The sequence below is a fragment of the Podarcis muralis genome, chromosome 7, assembly GCF_964188315.1.
Source record: "Podarcis muralis chromosome 7, rPodMur119.hap1.1, whole genome shotgun sequence".
NCBI classification, from domain to species: domain Eukaryota; kingdom Metazoa; phylum Chordata; class Lepidosauria; order Squamata; family Lacertidae; genus Podarcis; species Podarcis muralis.
The window spans coordinates 8,779,963-8,799,082 of NC_135661.1; the positions used below are offsets into that span (position 1 = coordinate 8,779,963).

General features: G+C 46.3%; 1 protein-coding gene, 1 long non-coding RNA gene and 1 other non-coding gene across 4 annotated transcripts; 1 reads left to right on the top strand and 2 right to left on the bottom strand.

Moving 5' to 3' along the window:
* Positions 1-826: 826 nt before the first annotated feature.
* Positions 827-14,699, bottom strand: TRAFD1 (TRAF-type zinc finger domain containing 1). 2 transcript variants are annotated; one of them, XM_028741326.2, is made up of 13 exons: positions 14,627-14,699; positions 11,611-11,680; positions 10,938-11,006; positions 9,843-9,978; positions 9,688-9,741; positions 8,362-8,767; positions 7,081-7,338; positions 6,029-6,096; positions 4,768-4,989; positions 4,522-4,654; positions 3,383-3,695; positions 2,724-2,781; positions 827-1,655 (listed from the first exon to the last, which is right to left on the bottom strand). In XM_028741326.2, exons 3-13 carry the CDS (start codon positions 10,985-10,987, stop codon positions 1,608-1,610), a joined length of 1,746 nt encoding a protein of 581 aa, XP_028597159.2. In that variant the 5' UTR covers positions 10,988-11,006; positions 11,611-11,680; positions 14,627-14,699; the 3' UTR covers positions 827-1,607. The 2 variants fall into 2 exon arrangements, with proteins under 2 accessions (XP_028597159.2, XP_028597158.2); XM_028741325.2 differs by lacking the exon at positions 14,627-14,699 and adding an exon at positions 14,055-14,173.
* Positions 14,700-14,771: 72 nt separating this feature from the next.
* Positions 14,772-19,065, top strand: LOC114602751 (uncharacterized). Its single transcript, XR_003707981.2, has 3 exons — positions 14,772-15,306; positions 17,412-17,569; positions 18,244-19,065. It is a non-coding gene; the product is annotated as an uncharacterized LOC114602751 (long non-coding RNA).
* LOC114603637 (U1 spliceosomal RNA) lies at positions 17,414-17,577 on the bottom strand. Its single transcript, XR_003708117.2, has one exon. It is a non-coding gene; the product is annotated as a U1 spliceosomal RNA (small nuclear RNA).
* Positions 19,066-19,120: the final 55 nt, after the last annotated feature.

Below are 19,120 nucleotides of genomic sequence, written 5' to 3' on the forward strand. Positions count from 1 at the left end.
GTTAAGAACTTAATTCATTCTGGAGGTCCGTTCTTAACCTGAAACTGTTCTTAACCTGAAGCACCACTTTAGCTAATGGGGCCTCCCGCTGCCGGAGCACGATTTGTGTTCTCATCCTGAAGCAAAGTTCTTAACCCGAAGCAATATTTCTGGGTTAGCGGAGTCTGTAACCTGAAGCATATGTAACCCGAGGTACCACTGTATTTTGTTGGAAGCCGACCAGAGTGGCTGGGAAACCCAGCCAGATGGGCGGGGTATAAATAATGTATTATTATTATGGCACAGGAGAGTTGAGCACAAGTAGCCCTGGCACAGCATAACCTTTCCTGCAATGTGGCTGGATGTATGTGCAGGGGGGAAAGCAGTCGTCCCCCCCAACACACACCCACTTTTTAATTTTTTTGCCAAGTGTGTAAATCTGAATGCTCACAAGTTAGATGTGTGTAAGTTGTGAGCTTACTGTAAAGAGAACAGTGGTGATTTTCCCTTCCCAAACTTCCGAATTTTCAAGTGCACAATGGTAAGGAGCCCAGCCCACCATTTTAAGGGTGCTTGTTAAATGAAATAACTCGGGCAGAGGCAATACACCCCTTTGGAGGGCAAGTGATGGAGCAGTGGGTCACATGAGGACACAGCAGTGACTGCTGCAGTTTGAGAAACTGCTCCTCTGGTTTATATTTTCATATGTGGCATCTAACAAAATGGTACTTTGGGGGGGGGGGGACTGGTTTTGAGTTCAAATCTCAATCTATTCAGTAAATTTTGAAGCAGAGTTAAAACAGATGGAGGATGACAAAAGCTCTGCTACTGCACAAGACGCAAGAACGACGAGATACAAAGTTTATTACAAGAAATTTGAGACAGTCTCCAGTATAGCAGAATAATCAGCATAAAGAGAATGAACAGAAGCCTGTCTTGATTTTGTTGTTGTTGTCTTTACAGAAATGAAACTGGGCACTTCTGGTATTAAAGATAGGCTATATACACACACACAGTGGCAGAATAATGAAATGTTATGGCTTTTCCCTGTGTTTCTTCTTCCTCCCATTTGGTTACACACTCCTGACTGGGGAAATAGATTGCCAAGTGCAGTTAGAGCACCAAAAGTACAGGTTAAGAAGCCCAATAAGTTGAGCTTAAGCCAAAGCAGCAACCAACCCAGGCTTCCTCACAAGGCCTTGCCTGGTAGCTGCTAGGCCAGCCACAAGTCTAAAACACACAATCCCATGTGTCATTAACGGCGCTGCACACGGACAACGCCTCAAGGCTGAGCATTTTAAGCAGAACTTCTACAAGACTCTCAGCTCAGTTGTTTTGACTATAGGACACATTTGAATCTGATCCCCTACAGACACACACCCTGGCCCTTACCTCAGGGCACAAGGACATTGCACATTTTTAAAAAGCAGCCCTAAATCAGGAGAGAAGGGTTCCTGCCACCACTTCTCTGGCCTGCAGCTGTGGTTATGACCACCCACCTCCCTATCCCTCTCCCCCACCCCCCACTGCTAAATCAGTGTCACACTGAAACCAGCCCTACTGCAGCCAGACCTTATGAGGGAACAGAAGCAAAGGCAAACCCACTTGCCCTGGGAAGGCCCCTTTCCCTATTGCTCTTTGTCCGGGTAGTCCGATTCAGCATGCCACGGTTTCACCTGCGAAAGAGAATGGCAGGAATTGAAGGAGGGCAGTGTCTGGGCAGCAAGAAGGAGACAGAGCAATCTGCAATCAACTAGAATTTTTCTCCCCATTCAGAAGTTCTGTAGCATTGTTTTGTCAGAACTACAGCTCAAACTTCAAAGCACATGCACAGCCACGTCCTGGTTCTATGGGAGTCCAGAAAAATCATACAGAAAGGAAGGTACGATGGCACAGATCTTAACTTGCGTTTTAAAAATGAGCAGGTTTGAGCCTCATAGTTGCAAAGGTATGATTGAATGCAGTGTTGGAAAGACCACAGAAGCCAGATGATTGAAAGACAAGATAGACAGCTTCAGTGCCCCCCTTCAAGACTTCAGAGGCAGAATATGTGGCTGCAGACTTTGATAGAAAAAGCTTTAACACACTAAAAGGGCGCTTTCATTCCTTTTTGCTTAAGAGAGGCACTCTTCCCATTCACACAGCAAGGAATGCCTCTAAAATGGCACACAGTATTCAAAAATATAACATCTGAAACAAAGTGTGCTTTTTTCTTGTCCTACTTGTATGTGCATTTATGTATAAACAAGTAATTGATTTTAACTAATTTGATCAACTAGGACTGCAATGATACGGATATGTTAGGTCTTCCTCACTGATGTTGAATCTCTCCTCTCAGCCCCTATAGAAACCCCTAACTGTTCCAACTGGTCTCAGAACTGATGCAGACAGGACCAAGGAGAAGGACAACTAGGGGAGAACTTGGATCCAAAGCTAACTCAATAGCCCAACACACTCCCAACCCTGGCAGAGATTTAGAGCAGCTCAGGAGCTGGCCTCCATTTCTCCCTCTGATTTCCCTCCCATAACTGGGCAGAAAATTGTTGCAAACAGGGGCCTTTGGGATGAGGCAGTTGAAGCACCTCTGGTTTTTGCTTCCACCTTAGGAATGCAACCTATGATTTCTTTGGGGTTGGGGTGACAGCCCTAAAAATGTATGTGCATCCACACAGGAGTTTTGATTATTTGAACTCGCAGAGAACCATGAGCCTGAAGAGAGAACTGGAGCCCGCCACAGTTCTTACCTTGGTGTTGTTGTAATGGGAAGGGCTAGCAGGACTCCTGACACCTTCTCTTCTCAAGCTGTGGGAGCAAGGAGGGGAGAGAGAAAGAGTTAAGGGCAACATTTGCCATTGGAATCTAAAACTTCCTTCACTTCAACATTATTAAGCAACTTTCTTAAAAGGTTTCTAACATGACTTTCAGGACTCAACCCTCCCAGGGTAGTTCAAGATTTGTTTTAGGATTTTGTAACAAAACAAAACTACCAATCTACCAAACAGTCCTTGAATTAATGGTCAAGAGCAGCACATCAATGAAGTGCAGACTGTAACAAGAAAGTCTTTAATAAGAACCAGCAGCATCCTCTTCAAGAGATCACAGAGGAGCTGCTACTGCCTCCAGTCAAAAACCACCTGAGCAAAAGCCCCCACAAAGTATTTTCAGAGGAAGCCCAGGATGCTGCACAGAGGTTAGAGCACAGCTCCCCTCAAGACCAGTTAGTGGGGAACAGGCAGGACTCGGACACCACTACGTCCACATGATCCTGCCAATGGGAGGAGACTCATACCAGGAAGTTCTGTACTACAGAGAATTTGGTTCTGCCATTAACTTACAGGCAAGAAACAGATTTGTAGCTTGATAACAAGATAAACAGCCCCTTTCTCAAGCAACCAGCATCTACCTGGGCCGAGCTGGAACTGTGACAGGGAAGCTGGGCACATAGCCACTAGGAGAGACAGTGAAGGGACAGCGCCTGGTAGGGAGGGGGGCAGCAGCTGCATGGTCACTCAGCACTCTTCCACGACCACCACCAATACCCAGCTCCTTGGGTTTGCCTCGTTCTGAAGGCCCAAGATTGTCGTCTCTTGTGTTGTTGGGAGGGTCCTGCTGAATGTGTCTGGCAGCCACCAGATTGTTGCGGGAGGGATTCCCTCTGATGGGGTGGGGAGGCTTCTGCTGCCTGAACTCCTCAAGGTACTGAGGTGAGATTTCCCCTGAAGCAGGAAAAAAGAAAGTGAGGAACTGCGCTGGAGAGAAATGGCCACAGATACGGAGCAGGCTGGATCTGGCCCCAAGCGATGACCTGAACGAGCTGCACAGGCTGGTTGATGTTAAAACTGCCCCAGGCACTACAGCCAACAAACAGTTCACCTTCGAAGAGGACGAACAGCAACACTGTCCAGCCACTGAGAATTTTATTTAGAAAGAATTATAAAGCACTTAACTGAAGAGTCATCTAGGTGGTGCGTAATTAAAAACAAAAACAAACTGTAGATAAAAAGAGCTAAAATCCACAAAGCCTTTGAAAAACTTACACAAAACAATAAATTAAAACAGATTTTAAAAATCAGTAAAACTTTTAAAACTAATCTACATAACAAAATCATATGTTTGGGTAGACTTCCTGAAATAAATGCTTTTAGCAGGCATCCAAAACAATACGGTGAGGGCACCTGCCTAATATCAATTAGGCAGGATGTTCCAAAGCACAGGTGCTGCCACACTATACAAGATCAACTCCTTGAAAATTTAATCCTCTGGGCTTTAATCCAAAGGGTTGCATGTCCATTGGCTGCAAGTATAAAGATACACCAAGCACCACAATAAGCAGGAATGGAAACAATCCTGCATATCACTCTACGGCAGTGCAATGAAATGGCAAGTCTCTGCAAATGAGGTGCACAGGTACCCTTTGGCAAACACAAGTCAGATCATCCCCCATTTCCAGAACTGTCCTGCTGTGGGCAGCAAAGAGGCTCTCCTACTCTGCTCTCCTGAGCTCTTAACCTGACAACCTGCTTAGCTTGCCAATGACAATACCTTGATGCCGGATCCGTCTTCTAGGCAGATCTGGCGAGCTTGTTCTCTCCAGGTTATCCACAGCCGGAGTCCCTTGCTGTGATGGGGCTCTTCCTATTGAGGGGGCAGTGGCTGGGCGCAGGTCACACTGGTCCTGGATCAATAAACAAAGCCGGTTATTTGGGGGCCCTTCCCAAAGGAGGAGTGAGTTGGCTTGCCTGCAGCGCACCCGCCACAAGGGACAAGCGCAAGGCAAGCTCTCTGCACCTGGTGATGGAAGAGGATCTCTTCTTCCAGCTGGACGCCACAGAATTCACAAGGGAGCATGAGGCTGCTGGAGGAGTCGTGCTGCAGAGGAACGGTTTCCCTGCTGCCAGCAGACTGACTGCTCTGCAGCTGTTCCCAGAGATCCTGAAGACGGTCAGCCTGAGGGACAAAAGAGCTTCTCTTCCTGAAGGATGCCAAAGCGCTGACAGGACTGCAGCCAGTCTGTTATATAGAAAATGGAAGGGGGGGGGACTTACATTAGTTTCCTTCTTCTAGAGATCCACACAACACAACACAAGGCAAGCAAGCATATCAGACACAGCCAGCAAAGCTATAAGAGGACAGGTGACTCCCAGGAACAGACACTGCTTTTCAGTTACTATCAGAAATATCTGCTTTTAAAGATGAGATTATACACACCCCTTTTGCTTCCAACCATAACAAGAGTTTGCTGTTTCAATTTTGTATCATCATCTACTAATCTAGATAATCTGGGGAGAAAGCCTCACAGAATGCTTTTTTGAAAGTCTCAGATCTGTTTCATGACAGTGTCTCTGAAGGTGATAATTCAGACACTTCAGTTGACAACTAAAAACACAGTCATTATAATACAATACTTTATATTTTGAAAAGAGGTTTGTCTGACTGTTCTCTATGTGTTAGGACGCCTCTTGTGATATTGTCACCAACATTTTCAACCCTATATGGTTGAGAGGAGGAAGGAGAGACTGAATCTCTTCCCCAAACCACACTGTAGGAGGGTTTAATCCTGCTGGGTGCTACTTTGCCAGTATGTTCCCTGCAGCCAGAAAACTGTACCCTTGGTGGACACAACTGTTGGTATCCAAACACAGACCAAAATCTGGTCCTCAAGCTCAGGAACCATCATGCCAAAATGGGCAACAGTATCTTCAGAGTTGTCCAAATCTGGGCAGCTTGGAATGGTTCAGTCCACCAACTGGATTTAAAATGGTGTCCAACAGTATCCACACACAAGACGAAAACTGGCTCCTCCATCTCGTGAACCGTTGCACCAATGCTATCACAAGAGACACCTGAACACAAGGGCAACAGATAGACAAACCTCTTTCCAAACCAGATAGTAGATGACAGCTATAGCTTTGGCCCAGTTGTCATGAACTACCCAACTTTGCCTTCAGTGCACTGGGGAAGCCATAAGAAAGGACCACCTGCCCTATCTGCATATCTGCCAATTTCGCCCTTCTAACAGCATGGGGAAAAAATGTGATATATACAAAACCTGATGAAGGATTAGATCTTCCTCAGGGAACAGCTTCTCACAAAACTCACAAGGCAGCAGTGTTTCAGCTGCAAAGCAAGGAAGGACAAGGTTACATTACTTATTTAGCTGCCTCCTCTTTGGAATTTCTATCAGTCACACTCATGTGCAAGGCACTGTACAAACACAACCCTCTGTAAAAACAAGAGAGGCGGCAGGTGACTGTTCCTCCCATTTTATAAAGCCCACTGGCTGATAATGAGTTACCTTGAGTCAGCCAGCAAATCTGTAGCCGAGACTAGACCTCAGCCCAGCTCTACAGAGCTAAAGTCCAAACATTTAGCCACATTAGTAAATTAACTCTCTGATGCAAAAAGTTTACTTCAGGGCACTTCAGTAAAAAAAGAAGGAGGAAGGATCAGAATACTCAGAGCATTCTTCAGGTTGGGGGATTTCACAAGAGCCTTCGACAAACTCAAGCTCCCTCTGTTCGAGGTCAAGAAGTTCCATCTCATTCCAGAAAAAAAGTGATTCTCAGTACTTCTCCACTCATTCCATTCTCCACCCCCATCACTTAAGGCCCTATTTTCATTATCTGTGCAGAAATCAAGAGATTTCTCACACAGCAATTTCCACAATGCTTAAGATTGGGCAAGTTGTTAAGAAAAAATCTCAACTTTAAGTCCTACCAGCACCTCTACAAAATCCTTTATTTATAAATAAATAAATAAAATAAAATACGCATGCCGTTTTTCAAGACAAGTGTGAGAGCGGTTTACAACCACATCAGCACACAACAAATACTTTTTTGGGGGGGGATGTTATATAAAAATAAATATTACAAGCAGCACTAAAAGACAAAATTATGCCAACGAAACACAGGCAATCTCGCCTCTCCCTTCTGGAACAGAGATCTCCTGCTGCCCTCGGGTCCCCTTCCAACCTTGGCAGCACTTTTGCACCCCTCACAGAAGCCAAAGCCTTTACAACATTCTCCTAATGGTTTCGGCCTGCAACCATTTCATGACATCACCTCAACCAATGACTCTGAGCAACAGCAAATGTTTACTTACCTTTGGGCCTGTTTAAAGCATTATTAGCAGGTGCCAGCAAACCCTGAGGGAAGACATCGGGGTCATCTGCATCAACAAAGTCCTCAGCTGCTTTAGCTCTGGCGGGACAGATATTTTTCCAGAGATCCCTCCGGATCTGTGTGCCACTGTGCTCATGAGAGCTGTTTTCCTGCTGCAAGCTAAGAGCCAGCAGGTAATCCAGGTTGCAATCTGGCTCTCCGCCGAAAGGCAAGGGGGCTGTCATCTTTTCCAGGTGGACTTCATGGGACAAAATATAACCAAATGTTAGAAACAAAGGCAGACCATCATCATGATCGTTGTCTGACCTTCCATTTGTAAAAAGAAGATCAGCACAACATACCCAAAGATGGGCTTACATTTTGCAGAACATGCAAAAAGGTTGCTGGAAACTGTATTTCAAGAAAGCAGGGCAGAGAAGGAGAGCCAATACCCCCTGAAGACAGGTGATTTGAGCATCTGCAATACACCAAGCAGGGTGGGGGGGGGACCTTAGGCCTGGGGGACATATGCAGCCCTCCAAGCCTCCCTAGCTCATCCTCTGGATTCTCCCTACATACCACATCCCCTCTGCACTCTCCTGGAGTCGTCCCTGGCTGGAATGTGTACTTGAACAATGATGAAGCTACACAACAGAGTCTCTGCTCCAGAGGGCTGAAGTCATTACACCTCAGAACTGCCAGCATGGTCAACTTTTCTCCCTCCTAGCTGCCAGGAAACTGCAGCAGGATCTTCCAGCAAGTAATAAAATGACTGCTGGTTGAATTTAAACAGTCCCAAGATCCATCCACCAACTGCCCATGTAAACATACAGTGGTGCCCCGCAAGACGAATGCCTCGCTAGACGAAAGGGTTTTCCGTTTTTTGAGTCGTTCCACAAGACGAATTTCCCTATGGGCTTGCTTCGCAAGACGAAACGTCTTGCGAGTTCTTGCGAGTTTGTTTCCTTTTTCTTAAAGCCGTTAAGCCGTTAATAGCCGCTAAGAGCCGTGCTTCGCAAGACGAAAAAACCGCAAGACAAAGAGACTCGCGGAACGGCTTAATTTCGTCTTGCGAGGCACCACTGTACCCAGAAAGGATAAAATTTAGGACACAGCATGAAAGCATGAAAATTTGGGAAGGGTTTTTGCCACTGGGAAGAGGGGCACAAAAAGGTTAGATTCAATTAACTGAGAATGCACTCTTGAACACTGTGTGAGGGGGGGGGGGCACATTGTAAAATGCCAAGTATTCTTTTAAAAAGTGATCATTTGCTGCCATTACCTTGATTCTGATCCGGCTGCGATAGAGCAACGTTCCTTCTGTTGCGCTCACTGGGCAGCTGGTCACCCGAGAGACAGTTATAAAGCCTACTTTCAGGAAACCGGCTCAACCTTGGCAGGGATCGTGCAGAGTTGTCTTGATGGAGGACATTCCTGACTGTCTGAACGCTATGCAAAACTGGTTCGGAGTTCAAGCAGGGCCGGGCTTGGCTGACTCTTGCCTCCTCAGCCTCCCTCTTGCAGTCCTCAGGGTGCTCCTTCAGATCTCGGAGCAGAATGTTGCGGCTGCACCGGCTACATCGCTCAGTTCGAGCGCCACAGTAGTCCTCATGGTCCTGGAGCTTGTTGAATGCAAGCTCAATATCACAGTGCTGGCAGGCCACGGGGCGCAAGGGACACTCTGCAGCCTATGGTAAGACAGCAAGGAAATTGTGCATAAGGTCGTCGTCTGAGCAACCTCTTTGCATTTGTCTGGCCATCAGTCTCAGCCAGCACAGGTTGAAGGAACAAGCATGAAGTTTTAACATCCTGAAGAGCAGCTCGCCTGCACAATTAGGATGGCGTAAAGGAGCTGCATTTGCTGTTGTGAATACCAGCATCAGTTTATCATGGGCACTGAATCAGACTTGCAAGGGGCCAGTGACCATTAGGGTGAACGCATGGCAAAATAAATCCCAAGAGCCAGCTGCAATCACACTCCTTGGCTGTAGCGCGCCACACCAGTGTAGTCACACAATCCACAACACATGGCTGCTTTGCAACCTCCATTTTAGAAATGGATTTTTAATATAGAGTTAGGTGGGGCCAGTGCTTTTTTCTGGGGGGACGGCAGGGGTACACATATCCCTTAACATTTTGTGAATCTTTGTACGTTTGTCCATTTACTGTATTTATTTTTCCCAATTGGAGCTATAAAATGGTGATTTTCTTGAGTCAAAATGAGAGCACCCCTAAAAATTTTTTTTTTGAAAAAAAACACTAGGTGGGGCAATAGTGCAGGTTGGTAAAAATGCCAACCCAGAGAAGCAGCCCTTAATAGGCACATAAGAAGCTCTCTTATACCAGCAGCTAGCCCTGAAGCCCATCTCTGGGCCCCTCTCCTCTGTAGGGAAGAGCCTGCATCCTGCACTGTGCCACCAACTCTCCTCCTGTTTACAAAATGCTCCCCTGCTTGTGACTGTTGCTCTCCACAAAGAAACATGTGCAAGTGCCCTAAAAAAAAATCTTAATAGCCTGAAGGCTCACATACATAATCCACTCCTTGCAGTTTTTGTTAGTCCCACCCTGCATCATCAGGTAAAGACGAGTCAACGATATGCTTACTGACCACATGCTCCTGCAAAAGACCACTGTCCATCTTCATGCTGCACTTACAGACAACCTGAAGATTGAAAAACAAACAGACACACAAACCAGCGTGTGATTAAACCTGCCTACCACAGAGAAGCCGTGGCATAAAAGGGGAAAGGGGCTGCTTGTCACCTGCGTGTGCTCCAGCTCCTGGTGGCTCCTCATTTCTGATTTTGGGAAAGACTCCTTGCAGATATGACACACCCCTATGTTTCGACTGCAATGGATCTCATGGATGGTGAAGTTTGCCGCAGGAATGTCTTTTTTGCTGGAAACAAAACGGACAAAGCGCAAAAGATAACATGGACTTGCGATTTAGAACACTGATTTGGAGTAGAGCTGCTGGGTGAGGAAGGTGCAAAAGAAATGATTTTTTAAAAGAAAGCTAACCCAAGCAAACCCTGCAAGCTCAACCAGTATTACTTCGTATTGCCGTCTGCGTGGCACTGAAGCTGCATCCACAGTCCACAGAGCAAGCATATGGCAGTAAGGGATTTTGCAGTCCTCAGCTCAGTCTTTTGGGCACTATTCAATTCATTCCCCCTTTCATGGACCAGCAGGGATGTTCTCTCAGGAGACAAAGCTCACATCTCCAGAGAGTGAAGGAGAGAAAAGCCACAATTACACACCAGCTCCTGAGTCAGCTGCACTAATCCCATCCTCCACCATAACCAGTCTCTCCGCCGCCCCCGCCCCCATCCGCACTCACACAACCATAAGCAAGGATTTCTGGCTTCTTGTGGTTTACCATGAAGGAGCAGCATGTGTATGCATACTGTACAATCACTCCAGTTAGTGCAAGTATGAAAATAAGAAAGCCATGATTTGTTGTTATTTCCAAACCAGGGATCAGTTTGTTTCTCCCTAGCCAGCTACAATCCATAAACCAATATGAATACTTGCTTAAGATGGGCTAGCAATTGTGGCTTGTTGAGGAGAAACAAACAACAACCCCAGATTGGGACACAATATTTCTTAAATTATTTTTCCTGCTGAAAATTTTCCATTTCACATGTTCATTAGCAGCAGTGAATGGATGCCAATTGCAAATAAATATTAAGCAAGGGTGACAACTTCCAAGTTCTTAGCTTTGTTTACTAAAAACAAGTAAAATAAACATGATAAATTAGAGCAATGGTTCTGAAACAGAGCTAATCAACCAACCCAATTGCATACACACAGTTACTGAGTTGGCAGTTACTGAAACAAACAAGTTTCCTTTCTTACCAATTGTTGCAGAGTTGGGTTTCACTTTCCTGTTCCACCACGGCAGCCATCGCCCTGCTGTTCAAGGAACTAAGGAGGGGAGAAAAAAGGGCACTACCTTTTTGTTTCCCAAGCATGCTTACTCATTCCCTTCCTACTCAGAATCCCTTTCACAGAGGGCTCCCCTAGTGCTTATCAGCAGGGTCCCTTCTTGTCCCAAGAGTTTAAGCAGCAGTCAAACAGCCCTTTTGACAGCATAATTGACTTGAAACCAATTTCATCTCATTGAAGCCCACCAGCTTAAAGGAAACACAGACAAGCTGTGAATCTCATCACTGCTTGCCAATTTATGCTTTCACACAGAGTTGGAAGGAAAGCGGCAACATTTCTTTTTTTAGAAATAGCACAAACATTGACAAAGCCATCGTTCTTTTCCATAGACTCAACATAGTCCTGCATGGACCATTGTCACTGCACCTTCTAGAACTCTATGAGGTGCACGAGGAATTCTCTCACTCTCCCCTCAGCTAAGTCGCCTCCTCCATGCCTAGCCTTGTGTTTATGCTGAAGGATGAGGAGACTGTGTCATATGGCACTCTGTCCTCTTTTGTGAAATGTGAAGCACAAGATGCTTCCAGAAGTAGCATGCATTTCCAAACACACCAATTTGAAAGGAAACCCTAAGGCAGCTTACCTCAGACGAGCTGACTAAAAAGAGCAGTACAGAACTCTTGAGTGAAGGCAACTGATCAGATCCTCAGTGACTAAAAGAAAAGGGTAGGGGAAAGCAAAATGTACTTTTGTGACACTTTCCTGTACATTTTAAAAGAAACTATTGGGAATGCAAATATTTTAAGTTAGGAGACTACAACAGACCCACCCTCAACCAGGAACCATAATCCCCATACCTACTTTCAGAGATTGTGAAAAGAGTGGGGATGTGTGCTCGAGGGCTAAATATGCTCAGGATCTTTGGTAGGTGTGCAATATGTATGGATGGAATCATTATTCACCCCATGCAGCTCTTCTGCCAGAGAGGATGACCAAATGTGAACCCTCTCTCACAGACCCAACTTCCTCCCCAAATACATCATCGCCTGTTTGGCCACTAGCTGTCACAGGGCAGAAATCTGGCACCATCACCACCCTGTACTTACAAGAGTTGGAGGTGAGAAACCTGGACATTATGTTTGTTTCTTTGGTGGCAAGTAGTAGTAGTAAATAATAATAATAATAATAATAATAATAATAATAATAATAATAATAATGTAGCCTACTGCCTTGTTGTACAACACACTGAGTGTTATATAAACGCATAATATTTTTCATTACAGCAACACTTTACAGCAGTTAAGAGTGCTTTGCACATACTATATAGTTACAGGAAAAAGAATCTTTTCTTATCTTTTAACAACATATCGGATGCTGCCTTCCACAGTTTAATGCCGCAATCCTACACATGCTTACTAGAGAGCAACTCCCTCTGAATACAATGGGACTTCCTTCTTAGTAAACATGCCTAAGATTGTTCAGTGACATGTAGCTAACAGAAAATAAGCTTTTAAATAAAATTAACAAAGAATACACACCCAATTTGTGTGTGGTGAGGCGAGAAATACGAGAAACAGAAAACAATTAGAAAAATCACACACAGAGCGTAGTATCAAAACTCCCCTGCCTTAGAAAAGGGCTTCTCCCCATCACCCCTTCTAGATTAGTTTGGGGCTGGGGGAGGCAACCTTAAACTCAGCCAAGTTGAAAGCAGGGCGGGTGGGCATCCCCACTCCCAACATGTGCACCCCAACTCTTTTCTTCCTCCGTAAAGGAGTCCCCATACACAATCCCAGCCTCAGCCAAGAAGAGCCTTATATCAGTCACTTCCTCTCAACCTAGCCTACTCCACGGGGTTGTTCCGAGCATAAAGAGAACATAACCATATCTGCCTCTGAGCGGAATATAACTGAGACAAAGAAGAAGATGATTTTGGATTTGATATCCCGCCTTTCACTCCCTTTAAGGAGTCTCAAAGCGGCTAACATTCTCCTTTCCCTTCCTCCCCCACAACAAACACTCTGCGAGGTGAGTGGGGCTGAGAGACTTCAGAGAAGTGTGACTGGCCCAAGGTCACCCAGCAGCTGCAGGTGGAGGAGCAGGGAATCAAACCCGGTTCACCAGATTACGAGTCCACCACTCTTAACCACTACACCACACTGGCAACAGCAACACTACATGGGTGTCAAACCAAGAAGAGGGCGAACTGGGGCCAGATCCCTACCTAGGGACAAGCAGCCTCTGGCGGGTCAGCAACCCCATAAGCCTAGCTTTCCCTCATACAGAGGTCGTATTTTTAATTTTGTTCTGTTGTAGTAATGGGTCGAAAACACTCTCCCCGGTTATTAGGGGCTGGAGCCAAGACGGAGCTTGTAGCTTTCCTATGCGCAGTGGCTTTGCCAACCGGTTCTCCCATAAACAGCCTCTTCTTCTGGGCCTTCAAGGGAGAGAGAGAGAGGCTGTCGTGCACTAAGTAGGAAAAGAAGAGAGACCTTGCGAGGGTCAGAGGGGGCGACCCCAAGCCCCCTCTGAAGAAGGGCTGGAGGATGAGGGTGATTACAGATATCTATTGTAGTTATAACCCGCCTTTTTCTCCAAGGAAATTAAAAGTGGTGTTAAAGTGGTTGGGGGAGGGGAGGCAGAAGGATGTTCTCAAATAATGAAGGGCGGGATATTAGTTTATATTAATATCTATGAAGGACGGTATATTAATGTAATAAATGAATAGAATAAAATAGAACAATGCAGAATATTTTAATTACTGCATAAAGTTTGCACACCGCCTGACGGAAAGCGCTTTGCGGAAAGAACAAAATAATGGGGTCGCAGTAAAAAAAAACAACAACCCCACAATTAAAACATTCAAAAATGTTATTAAATCGATATGAATACGTGTAATAGCAATAGCATGGCTCGCCCTTCGTCCTTAAGGTGAAAACATTAGAGGAGAAAACTGAAAGGGAGTTTGAAGCGACTCCCAACCGGAGCATTAAGAGGGTCCTAAAACCGCACAAACACCGGCGCCCCTCCCCACATTTCCTCGCAGAGGGGCCCCCTTTCCAGCCCCGGAGGGACGCAGATACCCACCAATGATTCCCTCACGGGCTTCGTCCGTTCCTTCCACTTCTTCTCCGCCTCAACCCGTTTCCCTCACAAAACGCAGGCAGGATCCCGAAGCCGCCTCAGCGCTTCCTAACCCGCCCTCCGGATCGCGATTGGACGGCGGCGCCTCGCCGGTTGGCCTGCTCCGAGCTCTTATTGGCCGGCGGACCTGCCAAACGGGCCCGCTTCATCCTATTGGCTCCTAAAGGTGCTCGTTTAATCGCCTGGAGCGGGGGGAGCGGGTGTCCCGCCTCCCAGCTCTTCTTCTCTTTGCTCCTCCCCCCTCCCCACCCTCAGTCGCCGCTCTCGGCTTCCGCCGGGTGACGTCACAGCGCGCGGTGTGCCCCTTTCCTCTCGCCCTGACTCCTGATTGGCCAGCGGCAGGGAGGGGAACCTGGAGGGGAATCCCGAGGCGCCGGAGCGCAGCTACCGCCTCTCCCCGCGGAGCGGCGCCCTTTCGCAGGCGGGCTTGGAAATCGCACTCTTCGAGCAGGGCAGAATGCGGAGCAGCCGGGCGTCGGGAAACTGGTTCGCGCCTCTTCCCCTTAATTTCCTACCTGGGGAAGTGAAAGCATCTGCTCCTGTTCCTGGTTCCAGCTGCCTCTGCCCTTGACCGGGATATTCTTCTCGTTCCCACTCCCGTTCTGCTCCCGGCAGGCGCTTGATTGGCCGCTGCAAGAACAGGACGCTGGACTGGACGGGCCGCTGCTCAGACCAAACAAGGCTCTTGCGAGCTTTTCGCTTGGGCTGACTAATATGTGTTTTTTTAGAAGACATGCATGCAGGGAAAATCCCTAATTGACTCACTGTGTATCTGAAGAAGTGTGCATGCACACGAAAGCTCATACCAAGAACTAACTTAGTTGGTCTTTAAGGTGCTACTGGAAGGAATTTATTTTGTTTTGACTCACTGAGGGTTTGTGAAACATCAGCTGCGTCACTTGGCTTAGTAGGCAAGTTGAAGCCGTTTCCGGGGGTGTGGATGCTGTTGTCATAGAGTCAGAATTAGAGAGCTGGCCTGGAAGGGACCCCGAGGGTCATCTAGCCCAACCCCCTGCAATGCAGGAATCTCAACAGTTTCCCCTCCAATTGGAAACCATACCGGACCCTGCTTAGCTTTGCAAATGTGCTAGATTTATTGCTGCACCACTAGCATGCTGACAGCTTCTACTGGTGAGAGCTGAGTTCAGAATGGACAAACTACCCCAAAAGGAGCATGATGCGTACCCCACCAGAGGTAATACCCCTCTCTTAATACAATGCATAACATTGTTGTTCTGGTTGTTGTTTAGTCATTTAGTCGTGTCTGACTCTTCATGACCCCATGGACCAGAGCACGCCACGCACTCCTGCCTTCCACTGCCTCCCGCAGTTCGGTCAAACTCATGCTGGTAGCTTCGAGAACACTGTCCAACCATCTCGTCCTCTGTCATCCCCTTCTCCTTGTGCCCTCCATCTTTCCCAACATCAGGGTCTTTTCCAGGGAGTCTTCTCTTCTCATGAGGTGGCCAAAGTATTGGAGCCTCAGCTTCACGATCTGTCCTTCCAGTGAGCACTCAGGGCTGATTTCCTTCAGAATGGATGCGTTTGATCTTCTTGCAGTCCATGGGACTCTCAAGAGTCTCCTCCAGCACCATAATTCAAAAGCATCAATTCTTTGGCGATCAGCCTTCTTTATGGTCCAGCTCTCACTTCCATACATCACTACTGGGAAAACCATAGCTTTAACTATATGCACCTTTGTCAGCAAGGATCTCTGCTTTTTAAGATGCTGTGTAGGTTTGTCATTGCTTTTCTCCCAAGAAGCAGGTGTCTTTTAATTTCGTGACTGATGTCACCATCTGCAGTGATCATGGAACCCAAGAAAGTAAAATCTCTCACTGCCTCCATTTCTTCCCCTTCTATTTGCCAGGAGGTGATTCATAGTGGTCATAATCTTAGTTTTTTTGATGTTGAGCTTCAGACCATATTTTACGTTCTCCTCTTTCACCCTCATTAAAAGGTTCTTTAATTCCTCCTCACTTTCTGCCATCAAGGTTGTGTCATCTGCATATCTGAGTTTGTTGATATTTCTTCCGGCAATCTTAATTCCGGTTTGGGATTCATCCAGCCCATCCTTTCGCATGATGAATTCTGCATATAAGTTAAATAAGCAGGGAAACAATATACAGCCTTGTCGTTCTCCTTTCCCAATTTTGAACCAATCAGTTGTTCCATATCCAGTTCTAACTGTAGCTTCTTGTCCCACATAGAGATTTCTCAAGAGACAGATAAGGTGATCAGGCACTCCATTTTCTTTAAGAACTTGCCATAGTTTGCTGTGGTTGACACAGTCAAAGGCTTTTGCATAGTCAATGAAGCAGAAGTAGATGTCTTTCTGGAACTCTCTAGCTTTCTCCATAATCCAGCGCATGTTTGCAATTTGGTCTCTGGTTCCTCTGCCTCTTCTAAATCCAGCTTGCACTTCTGGGAGTTCTTGGTCCACATACTGCTTAAGCCTGCCTTGTAGAATTTTAAGCATAACCTTGCTAGCGTGTGAAATGAGTGCAATTGTGCGGTAGTTGGAGCATTCCTTGGCACTGCCCTTCTTTGGAATTGGGATGTAGACTGATCTTCTCCAATCCTCTGGCCACTGCTGAGTTTTCCAAACTTGCTGACATATTGAGTGTAGCATCTTAACAGCATAATCTTTTAAAATTTTAAATAGTTCAGCTGGAATACCATCACTTCCACTGGCCTTGTTATTAGCAGTGATTTCTAAGGCCCGTTTGACTTCACTCTCAAGGATGTCTGGCTCAAGGTCAGCAACCACACTTCCTGGGGTGTACAATACATTCATATCTTTCTGGTATAATTCCTCTGTGTATTCTTGCCACCTCTTCTTGATGTCTTCTGCTTCTGTTTGGTCCTTACCACTTTTGTCCTTTGGTAATCTTTGTATGAAATGTTCCTTTCATATCTCCAATTTTCTTGAATAGATCTCTGGTTTTTCCCATTCTATTGTTTTCCTCTATTTCAAAGCAATACCCTCCCAAAGGGTAAAAGGCCAAAGATTGTTTAATTAGCCCAAGGCCTGGGGCAAAAGGAATGTTTTTTACCCGGCACCCAAAGATATGTAACAAAGGCGTCAGGTGAACATCCCTTCTACAAATTGTAATTTACTGTACTAGGTACTGTATAAATTTTAATAGCATTTTTATTGCTGATATTGTACTTCATTATTTTACAACTTGAATTCCATAAAAAGCAAAGCTTAAAGAACTACAAGTAACTGTGCCAGAAATGGAAAGTATGAAGCTAACAGTAACAAGTAAAATTATTTTCTGTTTTTGAACCACATAGTCCAGGGGAAAGCGCGAACGCAGTCCCCCACTACCACAAATTATGCAGTCGAGTTTCCCGCATTTGGGGAAATCGCAGGGGTCAGCACACCCGAAGTGCAATGGATGAGCCTCACCCTGGGAAAACCACCTTTGTGATCATGGTATCTCCCCTGCCAGGTAAGTATGAATTGAAATGGCAAGCGCGCTTCCTGGCCCTCATTCTCTCTGCTGTTAAGGACACAGCGACCTCCATTCTGCAGGACCCGTGAGCTCAATCCTGTAATGCAGCCGTGCTACCAGGGCCCCACTGGGCAGTCTAGCATTTTGGGGTGCCCTGTAACCCCTGGTCTGCACCCTGGCTGTTTCTGCCACAATGCTGTAGGGCATGCCTATTTACATACGTGATTGCGTCTCTCTGTTGCCTCCCCCAGAGGCTGGGCATCCCTGCCACTGAGTGTCCATGAGGTGGAGCTAAGGCATCTCTTTCCGCTCACATCCTAAAGAAAGCGCTCTGTCCCTATATCCACCCACGTTGCTATCACTATGAAACAGGACTGGCTTTGCTTTCTACAGTGTGAGTGAGGAACCTGTGTCTATTCTGATGTTGCTGGGCTTACGTTTCCATCATCCCTGGTGGCTGGGGCTGATGGGAGTTGAAGTTCAACAGCATTGGACGGGCCGCAGGTTGCTCATCCCTAGGATACAATCATTTGGTGCATGCAGTTTTTGGGACATTGCTGGATTTGTTGCACCTTAGGGCTTTATGATGGGGAGGGGACGTCTGACTTTAATTTCCCTTCTGACAGCTCAATTTCTGACTTTAACTTTTGCCACTGAATTCTTTATTGCAGAGCAGAGAAGTAACAAAAGAGCTGCTGCCAAGAGCTTCTCATTCCCTGTTCAATCACCCACCCTCCTTACAAAAACCACCGGTGGGAGATCCAACACCATCCATGCCTTTTTGGTGGATGTGCAGATGTTCTGAAGGGTCTTAGAGGAATAGCATACAGGATAAGGTCAAAGCAACTGGCACTTAAGGGGACACGGGTGGCGCTGTGGGTAAAAGCCTCAGCGCCTAGGGCTTGCCAATCGAAAGGTCGGCGGTTCGAATCCCCGCGGCGGGGTGCGCTCCCGTTGCTCGGTCCCAGCGCCTGCCCACCTAGCAGTTCGAAAGCACCCCTGGGTGCAAGTAGATAAATAGGGACCGTTTACTAGCGGGAAGGTAAACGGCGTTTCCGTGTGCGGCTCTGGCTTGCCAGAGCAGCGATGTCACGCTGGCCACGTGACCCGGAAGTGTCTCCGGACAGCGCTGGCCCCCGGCCTCTTGAGTGAGATGGGCGCACAACCCTAGAGTCTGTCAAGACTGGCCCGTACGGGCAGGGGTACCTTTACCTTTTTTAACTGGCACTTGAACTCATCCATCCTGCTATTTAATGTTTCCCAAATCACTGCCTTCCCAATCCGGGTTTTCTCATACCCTCTCCTTTTTGGAAGATCCCTGGTATGAGAAAATGCTAGCATAATTCAAAGTGTTGTTTCAACCTATGAAGTGCAAAACAGCTTGGGACCAAGCTACCCATTTCCGCCATATAATCCTTTATTTATTTTGTGTTCTTTTTTATGTTGTAAACCACTACATTATCTTCATGTGAAGGTTTTTTTTTACAAAATAAATAAATAAATAAATAAATAAATAAATAAATAAATAAATGCAAGCTAGCTGGTTTG

Coding starts and splice junctions, on each gene's coding strand:
- TRAFD1 (XM_028741326.2), bottom strand. CDS start 10,987: ATGGCTGCCGTGGTGGAACAGGAAAGTGAAACCCAACTCTGCAACAAT. Junction 7,339..8,361: donor GCAGCCGGATCAGAATCAAG/GTAATGGCAGCA, acceptor TGTCCCATGAAG/TCCACCTGGAAAAGATGACA. Junction 6,097..7,080: donor TGCTTTAAACAGGCCCAAAG/GTAAGTAAACAT, acceptor CTTGCTTTGCAG/CTGAAACACTGCTGCCTTGT.